Source organism: Hyperolius riggenbachi, chromosome 3, assembly GCF_040937935.1.
Source record: "Hyperolius riggenbachi isolate aHypRig1 chromosome 3, aHypRig1.pri, whole genome shotgun sequence".
Taxonomy (NCBI): Eukaryota; Metazoa; Chordata; class Amphibia; order Anura; family Hyperoliidae; genus Hyperolius; species Hyperolius riggenbachi.
Window position 1 is genome coordinate 161,185,552 of NC_090648.1, and position 17,566 is coordinate 161,203,117.

Here is a 17,566-nt window from a genome sequence, read left to right on the forward strand (position 1 = left end):
AAATTACAATCTATAGCTGCAAATCTCTAACAATTCTGCCTATGGCGGTGCCATTTTTTTAACAGGGTGCCCTTTATACCTGGTTTACACCTAGCGTGCATGGTGGTTTAAGAGGTTAAAGAGGCTTGCGGGGGGGGGGGGGGGGGGAGGGGGGATTGGCTACATTTTATACAATAAAATAGAAATGCAATATAATATTTGACTTTACAGGGATGTTTTGGAAACCTTTTCTCTGCCAAAAGCATTAGAAATCATTGCAGCCACCACTGGGAAAACAAAGCTTCATAGCAATGGGGCTTGGCTGTGGGTCTCCCTCAACTACTTTATCAGTCTTATAGCAGATTGCTACTGTACAGATATGTACACCTTCATCATTCATTAGTGTTGCCCATCTGGATCAAGCTTGACCCTGCAGCCAGCACTGTTGGTAACAAGTGTCAGGCAGATGCAATATGCTGGTTAACCAGAGTGATGTATACTGTTGCTATGGGGAGAGAGACAGCAGCAAAGTGCATGATGGAGCAGCTCCTGGTGGGTGGAGTAAGGAGGGGAACAGTGTTCACTGAGGTTGCTGTCATTTGAAGATCTGGCATGCAGAGCACAAGGGACACTTGTACTTTATGCTGAGTTCTCTTCTGAGACAGCCATGAACGGCTGCTGATTTCTTCCTGTTTGTCTAGATAAGTCCAATTTCCCAGCATGTTGCTGCTTGCCCCAGCAACCTATTACTCTGCATGAGTATAACAATATTGTTGTCTGGGATTCTGTGCAGACTCTTAGACCTAGTGGTAGGTTTTTGCATAGTTGACTTAAAGAGAAACTGTTAGTAAGGATAGAACGTTATCCCAATCAGTAGCTGATACCCCTTTTCCCATGAGAAATCTTTTCCTTTTCTCAAACGGATCATCGGGAGCACTGTATGGCTGATATTGTGGTGCACCCCCCTCCCCCCATGTGATGTCAGCACCAGGGTTGTGGGAAATAACAGCTGTTTTCAACTGCCAGAAATGCATCATCTCCTTCCACTGACATCCCCTGCCAGCAGTAAAAATGTTGCCATTTGATAAATGTCAAAAAGTAAATTAGGGTGAGGAAAGATTTTACAATGGCATAATATTGACTAAATCATTTATAAATAATTATTGTAAAAATGAACCACTTTTTTTTCATTACATTATTTTCACTGGAGTTCCTCTTTAACCACTTCCCGACCGCCGTATATACAATTGGCGGCTGGGAAGTGCACCCCGCAAGGACCGCCGTATAGACAAATGGCGGTGGTCCTTGTAGGGGCATGGGCGGAGCGATCGCATCATCCGTGACGCGATCCTCCGCTTCCGCCTGGCGCCGCTCACCCGCCGCAACATCCCGCCAGCCACACGGAAGCGCCGGCGGGATGTTAACCCGACGATCGCCGCATACAAAGTGTATAATACACTTTGTAATGTTTACAAAGTGTATTATACAGGCTGCCTCCTGCCCTGGTGGTCCCAGTGTCCGAGGGACCACCAGGGCAGGCTGCAGCCACCCTAGTCTGCACCAAGCACACGGATTCCCCCCCCCCTGCCCCAGATCGCCCACAGCACCCATCAGACCCCCACCTGCCCACCCCCCAGACCCCTGTTTGCACCCAATCACCCCCCTAATCACCCATCAATCACTCCCTGTCACTATCTGTCAACGCTATTTTTTTTATCCCCCCCCCCCTGCCCCCTGCTCCCTCCTGATCACCCCCACCCCTCAGATTCTCCCCAGACCCCCCCATGTACTGTATGCATCTATACCCCCTGATCACCTGTCAATCACCTGTCAATCACCTGTCAATCACCTGTCAATCACCCATCAATCACCCCCTGTCACTGCCACCCATCAATCAGCCCCTAACCTGCCCCTTGCGGGCAATCTGATCACCCCCCCACACCAATAGATCGCCCGCAGATCCGACATCAGATCACCTCCCAAATCCATTGTTTACATCAATTCTCTCCTCTAAACACCCACTAATTACCCATCAATCACCCATCAATCACCCCGTATCGCCACCTGTCACTTTTACCTATCAGATCAGACCCTAATCTGCCCCTTGCGGGCACCCAATCACCCGCCCACACGTTTAGATTGCCCTCAGACCCCCCCCCCCCTTATCAATTCGCCAGTGCATTAATTACATCTATCCTTCCCTGTAATAACCCACTGATCACCTGTCAATCACCTGCCAATCACCTATCACCCATCAATCACCCCCTGTCACCCCCTGTCACTGCCACCCAACAATCAGCCCCTAACCTGCCCCTTGTGGGCAATCTGATCACCCACCCACACCAATAGATCGCCCGCAGATCCGACATCAGATCACCAACCAAGCGCAGCGTTTACATCTATTCTCTCCTCTAAACACCCACTAATTACCCATCAATCACTCCCTATCACCACCTGTCACTGTTACCCATCAGATCAGACCCTAATCTGCCCCTTGCGGGCACCCAATCACCCGCCTACACGCTCAGATTGCCCTCAGACCCCCCCCTTATCAATTCGCCAGTGCAATATTTACATCTGTTCTCCCCTGTAATAACCCACTGATTACCTGTCAATCACCTATCAATCACCCATCAATCACCCCCTGTCACTGCCACCCATCAATCACCCCCTGTCACTGCCACCCATCAATCACCCGCTGTCACTGCCACCCATCAATCAGCCCCTAACCTGCTCCTTGCGGGCAATCTGATCACCCCCCCACACCAATAGATCGCCCGCAGATCCGACGTCCGATCACCTCCCAAGTGCAGTGTTTACATCTGTTCTCTACCCTAAACACCCACTAATTACCCATCAATCACCCCCTGTCACTGCTACCTATCAGATTAGACCCCTATCTGCCCCTAGGGCACTCAATCACCCGCCCACACCCTCAGAATGCCCTCAGACCCCAGCCCTGATCACTTCGCCAGTGCATTGCTTGCATCTATTCCCCCCTCTAATCACACCTTGAGACACCCATTAATCACCTTCTGTCACCCCCTAGCACACCTACCCATCAGATCAGGCCCTAATTTGCCCCGTGTGGGCTCCTGATCACTCGGCCAAACCCTCAGATCCCCCTCAGACCCCCTTCCGATCACCTCCCCAGTGCATTGATTGCATCTATTTTCCCCTCTAACCACCCCCTGAGACACCCATCAATCACCTCCTGTCACCCCCCTAGCACTCCTATCCATCAGATCAGGCCCAATACAACCTGTCATCTAAAAGGCCACCCTGCTTATGACCGGTTCCACAAAATCCGCCCCCTCATAGACCACCTGTCATCAAAATTTGCAGATGCTTATACCCCTGAACAGTCATTTTGAGACATTTGGTTTCCAGACTACTCACGGTTTTGGGCCCGTAAAATGCCAGGGCGGTATAGGAACCCCACAAGTGACCCCATTTTAGAAAAAAAGACACCCAAGGTATTCTGTTAGGTGTATGACGAGTTCATAAAAGATTTTATTTTTTGTCAAAAGTTAGCGGAAATTGATTTTTATTGGATTTTTTTCACAAAGTGTCATTTTTCACTAACTAGTGACAAAAAATAAAATCTTCTATGAACTCGCCATACACCTAATGGAATACCTTGGGGTGTCTTCTTTCTAAAATGGGGTCACTTGTGGGGTTCCTATACTGCCCTGGCATTTTAGGGGCCCTAAACCGCGAGGAGTAGTCTAGAAAACAAATGCCTCAAAATGACCCGTGAATAGGACGTTGGGCCCCTTAGCGCACCTAGGCTGCAAAAAAGTGTCACACATGTGGTACCTCCGTACTCAGGAAAAGTAGTATAATGTGTTTTGGGGTGTATTTTTACACATACCCATGCTGGGTGGGAGAAATTTCTATGTAAATGGACAATTGTGTGTAAAAAAAATCAAAAAATTGTCATTTACAGAGATATTTCTCCCACTTAGCATGGGTATGTGTAAAAATACACCCCAAAACACATTATACTACTTCTCCTGAGTACGGCGGTACCACGTGTGGCACTTTTTTACACCCTAAGTACACTAAGGGGCCCAAAGTCCAATGAGTACCTTTAGGATTTCACAGGTCATTTTGCGACATTTGGTTTCAAGACTACTCCTCACGGTTTAGGGCCCCTAAAATGCCAGGGCAGTATAGGAACCCCACAAATGACCCCATTCTAGAAAGAAGACACCCAAAGGTATTCCGTTAGGAGTATGGTGAGTTCATAGAAGATTTTATTTTTTGTCACAAGTTAGCGGAAAATGACACTTTGTGAAAAAAAAAAACAATTAAAATCAATTTCCGCTAACTTGTGACAAAAAAATAAAAACTTCTATGAAAAGGTATTCAGAGAGGGGCATAGTGAGTCCGTGGCAGATTTCATTTTTTTTTTGTCGCAAGTTAGAAGAAATGGAACCTTTTTTTTTTTTTTTTTGTCACAAAGTGTCATTTTCCGCTTACTTGTGACAAAAATTAATATCTTCTATGAACTCACTATGCCTCTCAGTGAATACTTTGGGATGTCTTCTTTCCAAAATGGGGTCATTTGGGGGGTATTTATACTATCCTGGAATTCGAGCCCCTCATGAAACATGTCAGGTGGTCAGAAAAGTCATAGATGCTTGAAAATGGGAAAATTCACTTTTTGCACCATAGTTTGTAAACGCTATAACTTTTACCCAAACCAATAAATATACACTGAATGTTTTTTTTTTAATCAAAAACATGTTTGTCCACATTTTTCGCGCTGCATGTATACAGAAATTTTACTTTATTTGAAAAATGTCAGCACAGAAAGTTAAAAAAATCATTTTTTTGCCAAAATTCATGTCTTTTTTGATGAATATAATAAAAAGTAAAAATTGCAGGAGCAATCAAATAGCACCAAAATAAAGCTTTATTAGTGACAAGAAAAGGAGCCAAAATTCATTTAGGTGGTAGGTTGTATGAGCGAGCAATAAACCGTGAAAGCTGCAGTGGTCTGAATGGAAAAAAAGTGGCCGGTCCTTAAGGGGTAGAAAGCCCTAGGTCCTCAAGTGGTTAAAAGGAACTGAGCACTACTGCAAACATTTTTTTTTAGTGTTGGGCCATGACACAATGCATGCTGGGATATGTAGTCTGTGTGTCCGAGTACACAGCTGTACTTGCAGTCACGGACTACATTTCCCGGAATGCATCCTGGTGCGCACAACACTGCTGAAAACATACAAACTGCAATCACTGTGGCAAGTACGAGGAAAAGATGGCATGACCCAATTGGATGGGGGCACCAGAGGAGCAGCAGCCAATCAGCAAGTAAATATGCTTCATCCCTCCTTTTTCTCCACTCTGCCGCACACTCCATTAAAGGAAACCCGAGGGGAGAGGGATATTGGGGCTGCCATATTTATTTTCTTGTAAACAATGCCAGTTGCCTGGCAGCCCTGTTGATCTTCTGGCATAAGTAGTATCTGAGTCAAAACCGTGGAACAAGCATATGGCTAATCCAGAAAAACCTGAGTTAGCCAAGTCAGAGCACCTGATCTGCCGCATGCTTGTTCAGGATCCATGGCTAAAAGTATTAGAGGCATGGGATCAGGAGGACTGCCAGGCAATGGGTATTGTTTAACGACCTCAAGACCGCATCACGCCAACGGGTGTGACTGCAGCGGCAGCCCCAGGACCGCCTAATGCCAATTGGCGTCAAGTCCTGGGGCCGGCTACTGCAGGAGATTGCGTGCAGGCTGAGCGTGCTTCTCCTGCTTGGAAGGTGGAGCTCTGCTCCGCCTTCAGTCTCTCAGTGGCGATCGCCACTCAGAGACTGCTAGACAGCAAAATCGCCGTCTAATTAGGGTGTACAACGCTGCGATCTACAGCAGTGCTGTACTGGGGACAGCCGTGTGACACGGCTGTCTCCTCTGTGTGCTCAGAGGTGATTGGCTGTCATAGGCTGAAGCCTATGACAGCTGATCACGGGGATTGGCTGGCGGAGGGAGAGAGGGGGAGGATAAAAAAATGACACATTTTTATTAAAAAATAAACATATAAATATTGAAAAAACAAACAAACAAACACTGGGGGAGCGATCAGACCCCACCAGCTCTGTTGGAGGGAAGAAAAAAAAGGGGGAGGGGGATCACTTGCGTACTGTGTCGTGCGGCCCTGCAGCTTGGCCTTAAAGCTGCAGTGGCCTATTTCACAAAAAAATGGCCTGGTTTTGGGGGGGCTGTAAATCCTGTGGTCCTGAAGTGGTTAAAAGGAAATAAATATGGCAGCCTCCCTATCCCTCTCACCTTGGGTTTCCTTTGAGAACTTCCCTTAAGAGGATATTTATTCTAAACAAGTTATTGTGGTGCTTGGTTACCTTTAAAGGATATCTCAGTGGTCACCAACTTCAACGTCTACAAAGTACCTAATGGTAATAATAATTATAATTAGTATTATTTATGACATATTCACTTTCTTCATTACTTCAAGCTTTCTTTAAAATGCTGGCTTTATAAACTTCACCTGATGGTAGAATTTTTCTAAAAGTTTTTACTTTTTTCCCCTGTAGAACGGCCATGAATAACTCTTTGTTATGATTGTCACTGTGGTTTTTATGATTGTTTTTGCACGTTTGTCGCTGTCTTTTTCATGCAGCGCTGGCTGGATATATGTAATGTGCAGAGCAGTCTCAACAAATTCCTGGAGCCAACATGAGCTGTGAGCAATTGCATATTCTTGGTGGGTATTAACTGCCAGGAGGATATCCCAGTGATACTAGTGCAGCACTGCCTATTCTCTGGGTATTTCAGCTTTCTTGAAACAGCTTGGCCTGAGGGCATAGCATGCTGTCAGTAAATGTAAATAGAACTATTGATCTCGGTGATGCCCTGCGTTGGCTGCCACTGTATGACAAGACGATGCAACTTTCTTTGTTTTTTCATTCCTAAAATACAAATTCACTTTAGGTCACCAGCAGTACAAAATTTAATTTTTATCTTCTAAAGGGAAAATCTTATATTTGTATATTCTCTGAGGAGTGCAATAATGTCTGAGTATCTTATGATTTATAGTTCAATAACAATAACCGAGAATATCTAAAGATTGGTGCGTATAACTTCATCCAGACACTGAAGGGGAAAAATATCAACCATTCCAGTCATGCCACTGTCAAACATGACAGAGTTAAAGAGGAACATCACTGAATATAACTTATTTTTTACAGTAATGCTTTTATAAATTATTTAGGAACAACAAAAAAGACAGTGAAAAGCTCGGCACTGCTAAAGTTGATTTATTGCTGATGCACTTACATTCAATTCTTGTCAAAAAAATTCAGTTTATATTTAAAGAAGTGACATTTAAGAAGATACTTATCGTGCATATGATGGAGGGGGTGTAGGATGGGCAGTGGGTGCATGGCCTGACAACCGATTAGCTGCAATAGCTTCTTCCGAGGCTTAGATGTTCACTGTCTTTTTGTTGTTGCTATCCATTGCTTTAGCTCAGAGCACGCTGATGGACTGTACATCACAATCTGAGTCGTCCTCTCCACGTTTGTTGTTTCCATGTGCCTGCCCACTACTCTTGTTGTTGCATAAATTATTTAGAGAATGTTTGTTCATTGGCTTCAAATCTGACACACAATTGGCAACCCTTCAGCTGCAGTGTTATTGGATGTCCTGCTGTATACCTGCAGCCAGAGCCGGGGCAAGGTCCTCCAGCACCCAAGGCTGAGATACCAAAGTGCACCCCTCCATCCCTCCCACCCCAGCCATCACACACGTATTGCTATTAGACTAAGAGGTGCCCCAGGGCCCCCAAACGCCCCAAGAGGTGCCCCAGGGCTCCCAAACCCCCCAACACCTTAATATCTAGTTATCTGGCTTGCAGCCACTGCCATGTATCCCCATTTCTTATTCCTCTCTGCTTCAAACATAATAGGGGAATGATAGCTGAGTGAGTTGTGCGCCCCTCCTACACTGGAGCCTCTCTCGCCTCTGCCTCAGTCCGGCCCTGACTGTAGCAGGTTCAGCATCAGAACTTGTGACTCAGTGATGCTTGTGTGCTACCTGGAGCACTTCTGTCGCATTGCATCATAGGCAGTGAGTCATGTCTCATTTACTTTAGTGGCTACTGCAACACGCTTTGGTGGGGAGAATACCACAACCCGATGCAACGTGCTAAGTGTAAAAGAAGTCTAAAGGAGAACTAAAGTGAGGGAATATGGAGATTGCCATATTTATTTCCTTTTAAACAGTTGCCTGGCATCCTGCTGCCCTGTTATGCTTCACCAGTGTCTGAATAACACACCCGAGAAAAGCATGCAGCAAATGCAGTCAAAAATGGATCATCAGGGGGCACTGCATGGCTGATATTGTGATGAAACCCCTCCCACAGTGTGATGTCAGGACCATGGTCCCGACAGTTTCCTGTCTGTGATCCTCATTGCATTGTGGGAAATAACAGCTGTTTACACTGGATCCAACTGCCAAAAAAGCAAGCAGCATCTCCTTCCACTGACATCAACTGCCAGCAGTAAAAATGTCACCATGTCAGAATGTAAATCAGGGAGAGGAAAGATTTTACAATGGGAAAACACTGACTAAATCATTTATACATAATTATTGCAAAAATGAAGCACATTTTTTATTACATTATTTTCACTGGAGTTCCTATTTAAAGGGGAACTTCAGCCTGAACAAACATACTGTCATCAAGTTACATTAGTTATGTTAATTAGAATAGGTAGGTAATATAATCTCTTACCCACCCTGTTTTAAAAGAACAGGCAAATGTTTGTGATTCATGGGGGCTGCCATCTTTGTCATGGGGGCAGCCATCTTTTTGGTTGAAAGGAGGTGACAAGGAGCAGGAGACACAGTTCCAACTGTCCTGTGTCCTGATTAACCCTCCCAGCTGCACACGCTAGGCTTCAAATGTCAAATTCAAAATGTAAAAAAAAAAAAATTGCACCAAAACAGCAGAAAGAGAACAACAACATCAGAAATCCCATCATGCTTTGCACAGCATCAGGGGAAAAAAGCCCGGGCAGTTTTCTTCTGTGCAGCTAAAAATGAGGCTTGTATAAGAGAAACAAAGTTCTGATGCTGTGAAACTGTTAAAGAAACACCAAGCCTTTTCAGTGTTGCTGAGTCGATTTTTAGTCATGTGCAAGATAATATGTGCAAGATAAAAAATTAAATTCACAATCCAAGTGCACCACAATTCCAAACTTTAGTGTGGAAGGGCCCTAACAGCAGTATCAGGCACCAGGATGACATGTCAGTCACATTACAGGGGACCAAGATCCTTTGCTATGCACTGCATTGCTCTTCACCACACTCACCCTTTACTAAATCATCCCTGTATATCTTTTTCACTACACTGTATGGCACAAATCAAAATCGTAGCACTTCATCTTCAATAATGCATAAATGATCTTAGCAAGGTAATGGCAATTGTTATTCATATTTGCAATGTCTTGAGAAAAGGTATCATGAGTAAACGCATGAAAAATAAATTAACAGGTTTGCAAAAGTGAAACAATACTTCCCAGATGGTGTTTTACAAACACTTCCTGTGCACAGGTTTCTTATCAAATAAAAGTTCCTCTCATTTTTTCACTCAAGGCTTCAGAGCATCTTTAAAACTTTTTCCAGCTGAAGCTCTTGAGAAAGAAACCATTGTTGATGCTGTTGTTTGATTTTCATTCTTTTTTCTTATTCATAACAAACGAAACCATCGGTGATTGCCCACGTACCCTTTGTTATAGACGAACAGTGCCTTGCATGGTGGTTTATGGTTAATATCATCCCAAGCAGAGCCCAGCTCAGCTAATCGCAGAGGCCTCCAGAGGATTGCTGCCTTCTCTTTGTTCTGGAGTTAGATTTCTCCAGAGGAGTTCATCACAACAAGACATCTCTGCAGCCCTGCGGTGGGGTTGACAAACCAAGAGAGAAAACATTTCCACATTTTTAAAGTGACACCAAAGCGATATAAACACCTTGTGATATAATGAATTGTATGTGTGGTATGTATAATTTATAGAACGTTAGTAGCAAAGGAAAGAGTCTCATATTTTTATTTTCAGTTATATGGCTTTTTTTTAATTAACATTGCATCATTCTCTAATATTTGCAGTTTACAAACTCTACTCTGTATTTTAAACTATGAAACAGAGCAGAGCTAATGACCCTTTGAACTTTCTTGCAGTAAAACCTTAACCACTTTGCATTCAGTCGTTTTCACTTTATGCATCCGAGCAATTTTCACCTCCCTTCCATTCATTAGCCTATAAGTGTATCACTACTTATCACAATGAACTGATCTATATCTTGTTTTTTCCGCCACCAATTAGGCTTTCTTTGGGGGGGGGGGGAGTACCTTTTGCTAAGAGCCACTTTACTGTAAATGCATTTTAACAGGAAGAATGAGAAAACAACGGAAAAAAATCATTATTTCTCAGTTTTCGTCCATTATAGTTTTAAAATAATACATGCCTCCATAATTAAAACCCACGTATTGTATTTGTCTATTTGTCCTGGTTATTACACCATTTAAATTATGTCCCTATCACAATGTATGGTGACAATATTTTATTTGGAAATAAAAGTGCATTTTTTCCATTTTGCATCCATCCCTATTTACAAGGTTATAATGTAAAAAGAAAATAGAAATATTTCATCTTTACATTGATATTTAAAAAGTTTAGACCCTTAGGTAAATATCTACGTGTTTTTTTTTTTATTGTAATGTTTTTTTGTTTTTTTTTATTAAACATTTCATGTGGGTATTTTTTGGAGGGTGGGATTTAAATTGTCATTTTTAAATGTAAATATATGAATATTTTATATTTTTTCACATTTAGGTGTAGTTTTACTTTTTGGCCACAAGATGGCATGAGTTTGTTTACGTGACGTCACTCTAAGCGTAACGTACGCTTAGAGTGACGCTAGAGCCAGAAAAAGCGAAGCTTCCGAAAGAAGATGACGCTTTTTCTGCGGGGGAGAGGAATCAGTGATCGGGCACCATAGCCTGATTCACTGATAGCCTGGCTAACAAACCGTGGCCGGCAGCGCACGTGCACACGCGTGATCGGCTTCGGGAGTGTGTGGGAGCACACATGGCCTCCTGCACGTAACTTTTACGTCCAGGAAGGTTAATTGGTTAAACAAATAAGAAACAATGAGATATAGGTTGAGATAAGTACCTCAGAAAACAGCACTGTAGCCGACCAAGCTTGGTCAGAGAGCTCAGAGAAGCTTGATTGCATAGATAACTGAGGTTTATTAACTCTTTCTGCGCTAAAAATAGTATGAGGCTTTTTTTCCTGGCTACTAATGTTCTATTTCTTAGCTGTACTACACATGCAAATCATTATATCATAAGTTTATTTTCACTTCAGATTCCCTTTAAAGAGACTCTGAAGTCTCATAAAATTCAGGTTTTTATTTTAAAAATCTCTTTATCATCAGTGCCCTAACTAAAATGCCGCATCCCCACGGCTGAACACTAACTAAATCACCCCAAACTCCCCAGCAAGTTCAACGACTTTCTTGGTCGTGGATATTGCTGCTGGAGGAGGCAGAGCTTTCAGCTGTAGTGCGAGTCAATCCGCATGTATCTCCGCCTCTCCCCACCCATCTCAGTGAAAGAAGACTGAGAGGGGCGGGGAGAGGAGGCGATCCGCGCTGATGGACACTTGTAGAGGCAGAGCTGCAGCCAAAAGCTCTGCCTCTTCACGGAAGCGCTTCCCGCAGTGTGCCCTGGGGAGTTTGGGGGGATTTAGTTAGTGTTCAGCCACGGGGATGCAGCGTTTTAGTTAGGGCAATGATGTTAAAGAGATTTTTTAAAAAAACTGAATTTTATGAGACTTCAGAGTCTCTTTAAAGCTTGTAATGTGATGACTTTTAAGTTCACAAAATAACTTGACCTGGTCAGTACCATGTCCGTTTCACTAATGTGCAAGTTTTTTTTTATTTTTTTTACTACATTTGTGTTTTAACAGATTAGATTTGCTGGTTAGTGTCAGACGCAGCCATTCCGGTACCTGCCTGTCACGTGAAGCTTGCAGCTCTTGCCTACAGCTAAGAAACCTGTGCCCTGAAGCTGCGGTATATTAAATGATGTCTGGAGGACATAAAAACAGAAAGACTCTAAATGAATCAGAATAAATTGAATTAACCAGCAAGAAAGAATGAATCTGTTTGAAATGTTCCAAGTGGACGTTGTTTTGCAAATAAGGAAAAAAGTAAAACATTTGTGCTGCTTTAGAAGGGACTGTTAAAAAGGATAGTTTGTTTGGTATTTAAATGTTATCTTTGTTTGCAGGTTTTCTGCGACTATCATGGCCATTCTCAGAGAAAGAATGTGTTTTTCTATGGATGCAGCATAAAAGAGACCTTGTGGCAAGCTGGCTGCGTAGTAGACTCATCTGTTCTCTTGGAGGATGTTGGATACAGGGTATGTATGTTAAAATCATTAACATAAACACTGTAGTCTATTAGCGTCTGCAGTGAATGAAGATAGGTACCGGGCTACAGTTTTAGCTGTAATTATCTGCAACCAAACAACTGAGCATTTGTTCCAGTTTAATTGCAGTAAAGTCTGCTTTCTCCCCATCGCATAAATGGTGGGGAAGGTATTATGTAGGTTTGTGTACCATAGTGGAGCTCAATTAGTGCAGATTCTGAGCTCCTCTAAAATATATTATCCAGCTCATTTAAATGACAGGTGCCAAAAAACCTGAGCAAAAGTGAATCAGTTGCAAGAAACATCTATTCACAACTGTTTCAGTTTACAACAGGAACCTGAGTTGTTGCCATGGGCCATGGGCCATGCTCTTCTTTTGGACTTGCTTTAGTGCCTGAGCCCACTAACGCAGTTGTGCGTAGTTGTGTTCGCTTCTGTCCCCTTTTCAGCATCTGTAACATTGATGTGTTGCTGAAAAGCGTACACAACTGCGCACAACTGTGTTAGTGGGCTCAGGCCCTCAATATTTGAAACCCAGTCTACTGTATTCCTTACCACATCTCTGTTCCTGTAAATCTATCTTCACAGAGATTTGTAATTCAGTTACAATTGCTTCTGGGATTAGAATGATGCAGGAAAGGGAAGGAGATGCCCACAAATACAGTATGTACCAAAGATAAAGACAGCATTAGCATAACAGACTAAGATCATTTTAAAATGATCTTGCTGTCTTCTAAGGGCTCGTTTCCACTTGGAGCGGTCACATCGCAGGTGTACTGAAACACATGCATGCCAGTGGAACAGTTTCCACTGCGTGCATGGTGTGCGGAGCGGAGCGGTGCGATCCGATAATCTGCAGCATGCTGCAGATTTTCGCACGGCCGCATCCGCCCTGCAGCTGCATCCCATCTCCTCCAATACACTTCCGCATCGGGAGATGCGGAAGTGATGCGGCCGGCGGCGGAAGTGATGCGATGCGGCTGTGTAGCCACACTTGCATCACTTTGCAAATGGAAACTCGCCTTTAGGGGCAAGAGCATTTTAACAGCTTCAGATGCAGAAATCCTCTGAACTGTATATGCTACTTGGAGTAAGCCGATTTAAAGTACACATAACCAGGACATGGGTATTGATGGGATGAACAGGCACATTTTTAAGTTTGATCTCATGGTTAATGCTTACCAAACTTCTTTGTGCAATAGTTTGCTGCAATAATTGTGCAGCATATTTCTCTTTACATTTTCCTTATCATATGTTTACAAAGTCGCCAGCAGATTAAGGGGTTAATTGCATTGACACTGTGCCAACTTTAGCGGTTTGTAGCAAAGACCCTATACACGGTATATACACCAAATTTGATGGGTATGTTAAAAGGAATAGTGGGACCAAGGCAAAACAACATTTTCAAAAAGACCTGAACGCAGTAATGTGGCATTTCACAGCAGTACACTTAAATACATATGGAGTTCTGATTGTTATATATTTTATAAATTGTAAGAAAATGAACAGCCTGGGGAATCCCCCTTACAGGTTTCTTTAACCCTTTTCACCCATTTAGGCTTATATTGCCAGAATTTAAAACCCAGACCGTGTGGGGTTGTGCACCCTGAGCTATACCAGCCCCCATTGTCCAGGATATGGGGGTGGGGGAGAGAGATGGTAGCCATTGGTCAGCACTGAAAGTACAGTCTAACAATGCTTAGAGTATTGTGTTATCTGGATGCTCCATATATGAGCTGAGGCTTATAGTTTATGCTAAACAAGGGGAATAGATATTCTCTGACGTTATTATTATTATTATTTAGTGGCTGTACTTGGTGGTAAAGAGAAAAATGGAGAAGGTTTCCAGCCAGTAACACTTAATTTGATTATGAAGCAGCCCTCTGACACAATACTCTGGGCACCGTTACATTGCTTTACCAATGGCTATAATCTATGGATGTTTGTGAAATGAAATGACTGTGCTGATTTACTAAAATGTGATTTACTAAAATACATACAAACACAACTGGAGCAAATGTGTAATCCAATCAAGCTTCAGCCATTTAATGAAGCAAAGATTTTGTTTGTTCTATGTATCTGCTCCACCTTTTAACTCTTCTTTATAAAATAGCCCTACTGAAATCGTAATGCTTAATAAAATATAAGCATTCATCTTATGTATACATTTATTTGTATTTTTTATTTTCTACCAGACTTTGCCTAAAATTCTGGACAAGATTGCTCCAGCTTTTTCCATGGCACACAGCAGTTTTCTAGTGGAAAAGGCACGAGAATCTACAGCCCGTGTTGTAGTTTGGCGTGAGATTGGGGTTGCAAGAAGCTACACAATGGAGAGCACATATTGTGGATTCAATCAGGGGCCATACAAGGTAAAATACTCACTGTGTATGTCCTGATGTACATGGATTATAACATATTGGACTCTGATACATTCTTGTTAATACATGTTAACATCAACTAGTGGATTGCCTTGGTTGACAGCTGTGATATAACCAAGAGAACATTTGACAGGTTACCCAGTCAGATTACGGAGAACTGCTAGGAATTTGTGTAGTAGGGCAAAATAAACTGAAAGCCTAAAAGCACAGCAAAGTATAACATCTCCTTCTGAAGTGACAGGACACTCTTTGCAGGTAACCCCTTCAGGCATATATCTACAAGTAAAGTCAAAACCCATAGCTTCAGGCAACGGTGGGCCAAGTCATGCAAAGCGAGGTTTAACCCACTGTCTTGGAGTGATGCATTTTTTTTGCATTTTAGAGATGTGAAGAAGTAAGGATGATCTAACTTCTGTCTTAATAAGGCAATACTGTACCTAACACTAGAGCAAATATCCAACTGCTGGCTTACAAGCAGAAAAATGTATTGTGTTGTTAATTTTACTGTAAAATTTTAAAATATTAACATGACTATGGCCTTTATAAATAATGTTTAATTCAGTATCCTACATATTGTCTACATGTAACAATGTGTGGTGTTTGGTGCACACTCAGAGTATTCAGATTGTTGGTGATCCGCAGTATCACCAATAATGCTGATATATCCGATTATGTGGCGATCTGCGGAATCGCCAATAATGCGGATATTTATTTGTAACTCTGGATACCGGGTATAACGACAGTGGAAAACCCACCACACTGATATCTTTAAGAGGACTGGGTACCTCTAAAAGAGAAACGCAGTGTGTGCGATTCTGCGACTAGATGACGTAACGCTAGAATCGCGTTCCCCAGCAGCAATGATATACTGGGGAACCACTGAGACCTCCGCAAGGAGGGATTCAGCAGAATAAACCCTTTAGTGGGAGAACCACTAAAGGGGGCAAAGTCAGACGGAAACGGTTCGGTAACAAACTGGCTGCGAGGTACCGAATCGTGAAACAGAGAGCAGAGTCAGAAATCTAGCCAAGGTCAGGAACGGAAATCAGATAGGCGGAGGTACAAAGTCAGAAAGCCGAACTCGTAGTGAAATAGACAAGCAGAGGTTCGGCAACGGGAGATCAGAAAATGGCACAGATAACAATAGTGCTTGCGAATATATTGGCAAAACCAATATATGTCGCAGATCAGGAAAATAACAAATCTGACTGTTGTGGGCTAGTTACGGCAAGCCGCACTTGGCCCACGATGGTACTGACTGTCAGATCACTATCTGACTGACTATTAGATCAACTGACTGGCTGACTATAACAGAGATCAGGTTACATACAAATATACAATAATCAGGAAAACAACAAAGACTGACTGATGAGAGACAGGAGCCTTGCTCCAGCTAGGACTGTCTCTCTCGGATCTAGCTAAGGTCTGAGGGCTATCACAAAGTAACGCTTACTGCAGACAACTTGCAACTGACAGAATGCCTGCTTTTATATTGTGCTGGGCTCAACCAGCCCGCCCAGCCAATCAGCCAATCACAACACAGTTCAAGGACCTTGCAGCACAGCTCAAGGACCTTACTGAGGTCAGCTGACCAGCTGGTCAGCTGACTCTCCTTCTAAGAGTATAAAAGGCTTTATTGCAAATGCGCGCAGCCCCTACGGGGTCCAGACTGGATTGAGGATAGCGTTGGTGTGTGGCAGGCCCTGAGGCCTGTGAGGGAAGAACCGGACCACAGCCTCGACGTAAAGTACGCCGAGAGGCCTGTGACCGAACGGTGGATCGCAACGCCGATGCGGATGTTTCTCCGCGTTCCGCATGCGACCATGTGGTGGATGGTGCCGCTGATGCGGACGCGGCCAAACCTCCGCGTTCCGCTTGCTGAATGCGGTCAGGCCGCCGTCTTATTACAGTACCCCCCCTTTCAGGCGTGGCCTCCGGACATGCCTCTCCAGGCTTCCCGGGATGTGACTCATGAAACTTCTTTCTTATCTCTTTGGCATGCAGATCTCGAAGCGGAACCCATAATCTTTCCTCTGGTCCATACCCCTTCCAGTGTACCAGATACTGAACTTTATTGCGTACAATGCGAGAATCCAGGATATCCTGAACCTCATACTCCAGTTCCCCATCGACCACCACAGGAGAAGGGGGAGCCGAGTCTACCCTAACAGCAGGTTTCAATAGGGAGACATGGTATGTCCTGCCACATCTCAGACTGGCAGGTAGTTTCACCCTGTATGTCACATCATTAATCTTTCTTTCCACAGGGAAAGGCTCAATAAACCAGGGACCCAGTTTTGCCGATGGCTGTCTGAGAGAGATATGTTTGGTGGATACCCAAACAAAATCCCCCGGAACAAAGTTCCATTCAATGGAACGTCTCTTGTCCGCATACTTTTTCTGGATCTTAAAGGCCTTATTCAGATTCTACCTGACATTCTCCCAAATTTTCTTGAAGGCTCCTTGCCACTCCTGGAGAGCCGGAAGAGGTGACTCCCTGACTGGAAGCGACGAGAATTTGGGTGATCTACCGTAAACGACCTGAAATGGAGAATACCCGGAAGATGTGTTCCTGAGATTATTGTGAGCGAATTCAGCAAATGGCAAGAATTTCACCCACAGATGTTGCGCCTCCGCCACGTAACATCTCAAGAATTGTTCAAGGGATTGGTTGATTCTCTCTGTCTGCCCATTGGTCTGGGGATGGTAGCCGGACGAAAAAGACAGAGAGATGCCCAAATCTT

The 17,566-nt window shown here is 43.6% G+C and overlaps 1 protein-coding gene across 3 annotated transcripts in view; it reads left to right on the plus strand.

Annotated features, from left to right (window-relative positions):
- Positions 1-17,566, plus strand: part of AGBL1 (AGBL carboxypeptidase 1) — an 830,430-nt gene that overhangs the window by 472,900 nt on the left and 339,964 nt on the right. For all 3 annotated transcript variants that reach the window (XM_068275162.1, XM_068275160.1, XM_068275161.1), the window contains exons 20-21: positions 12,301-12,432; positions 14,637-14,813. In XM_068275162.1, coding sequence (XP_068131263.1) covers positions 12,301-12,432; positions 14,637-14,813 — 309 coding nt within the window. The remainder of the gene's footprint in view (positions 1-12,300; positions 12,433-14,636; positions 14,814-17,566) is intronic.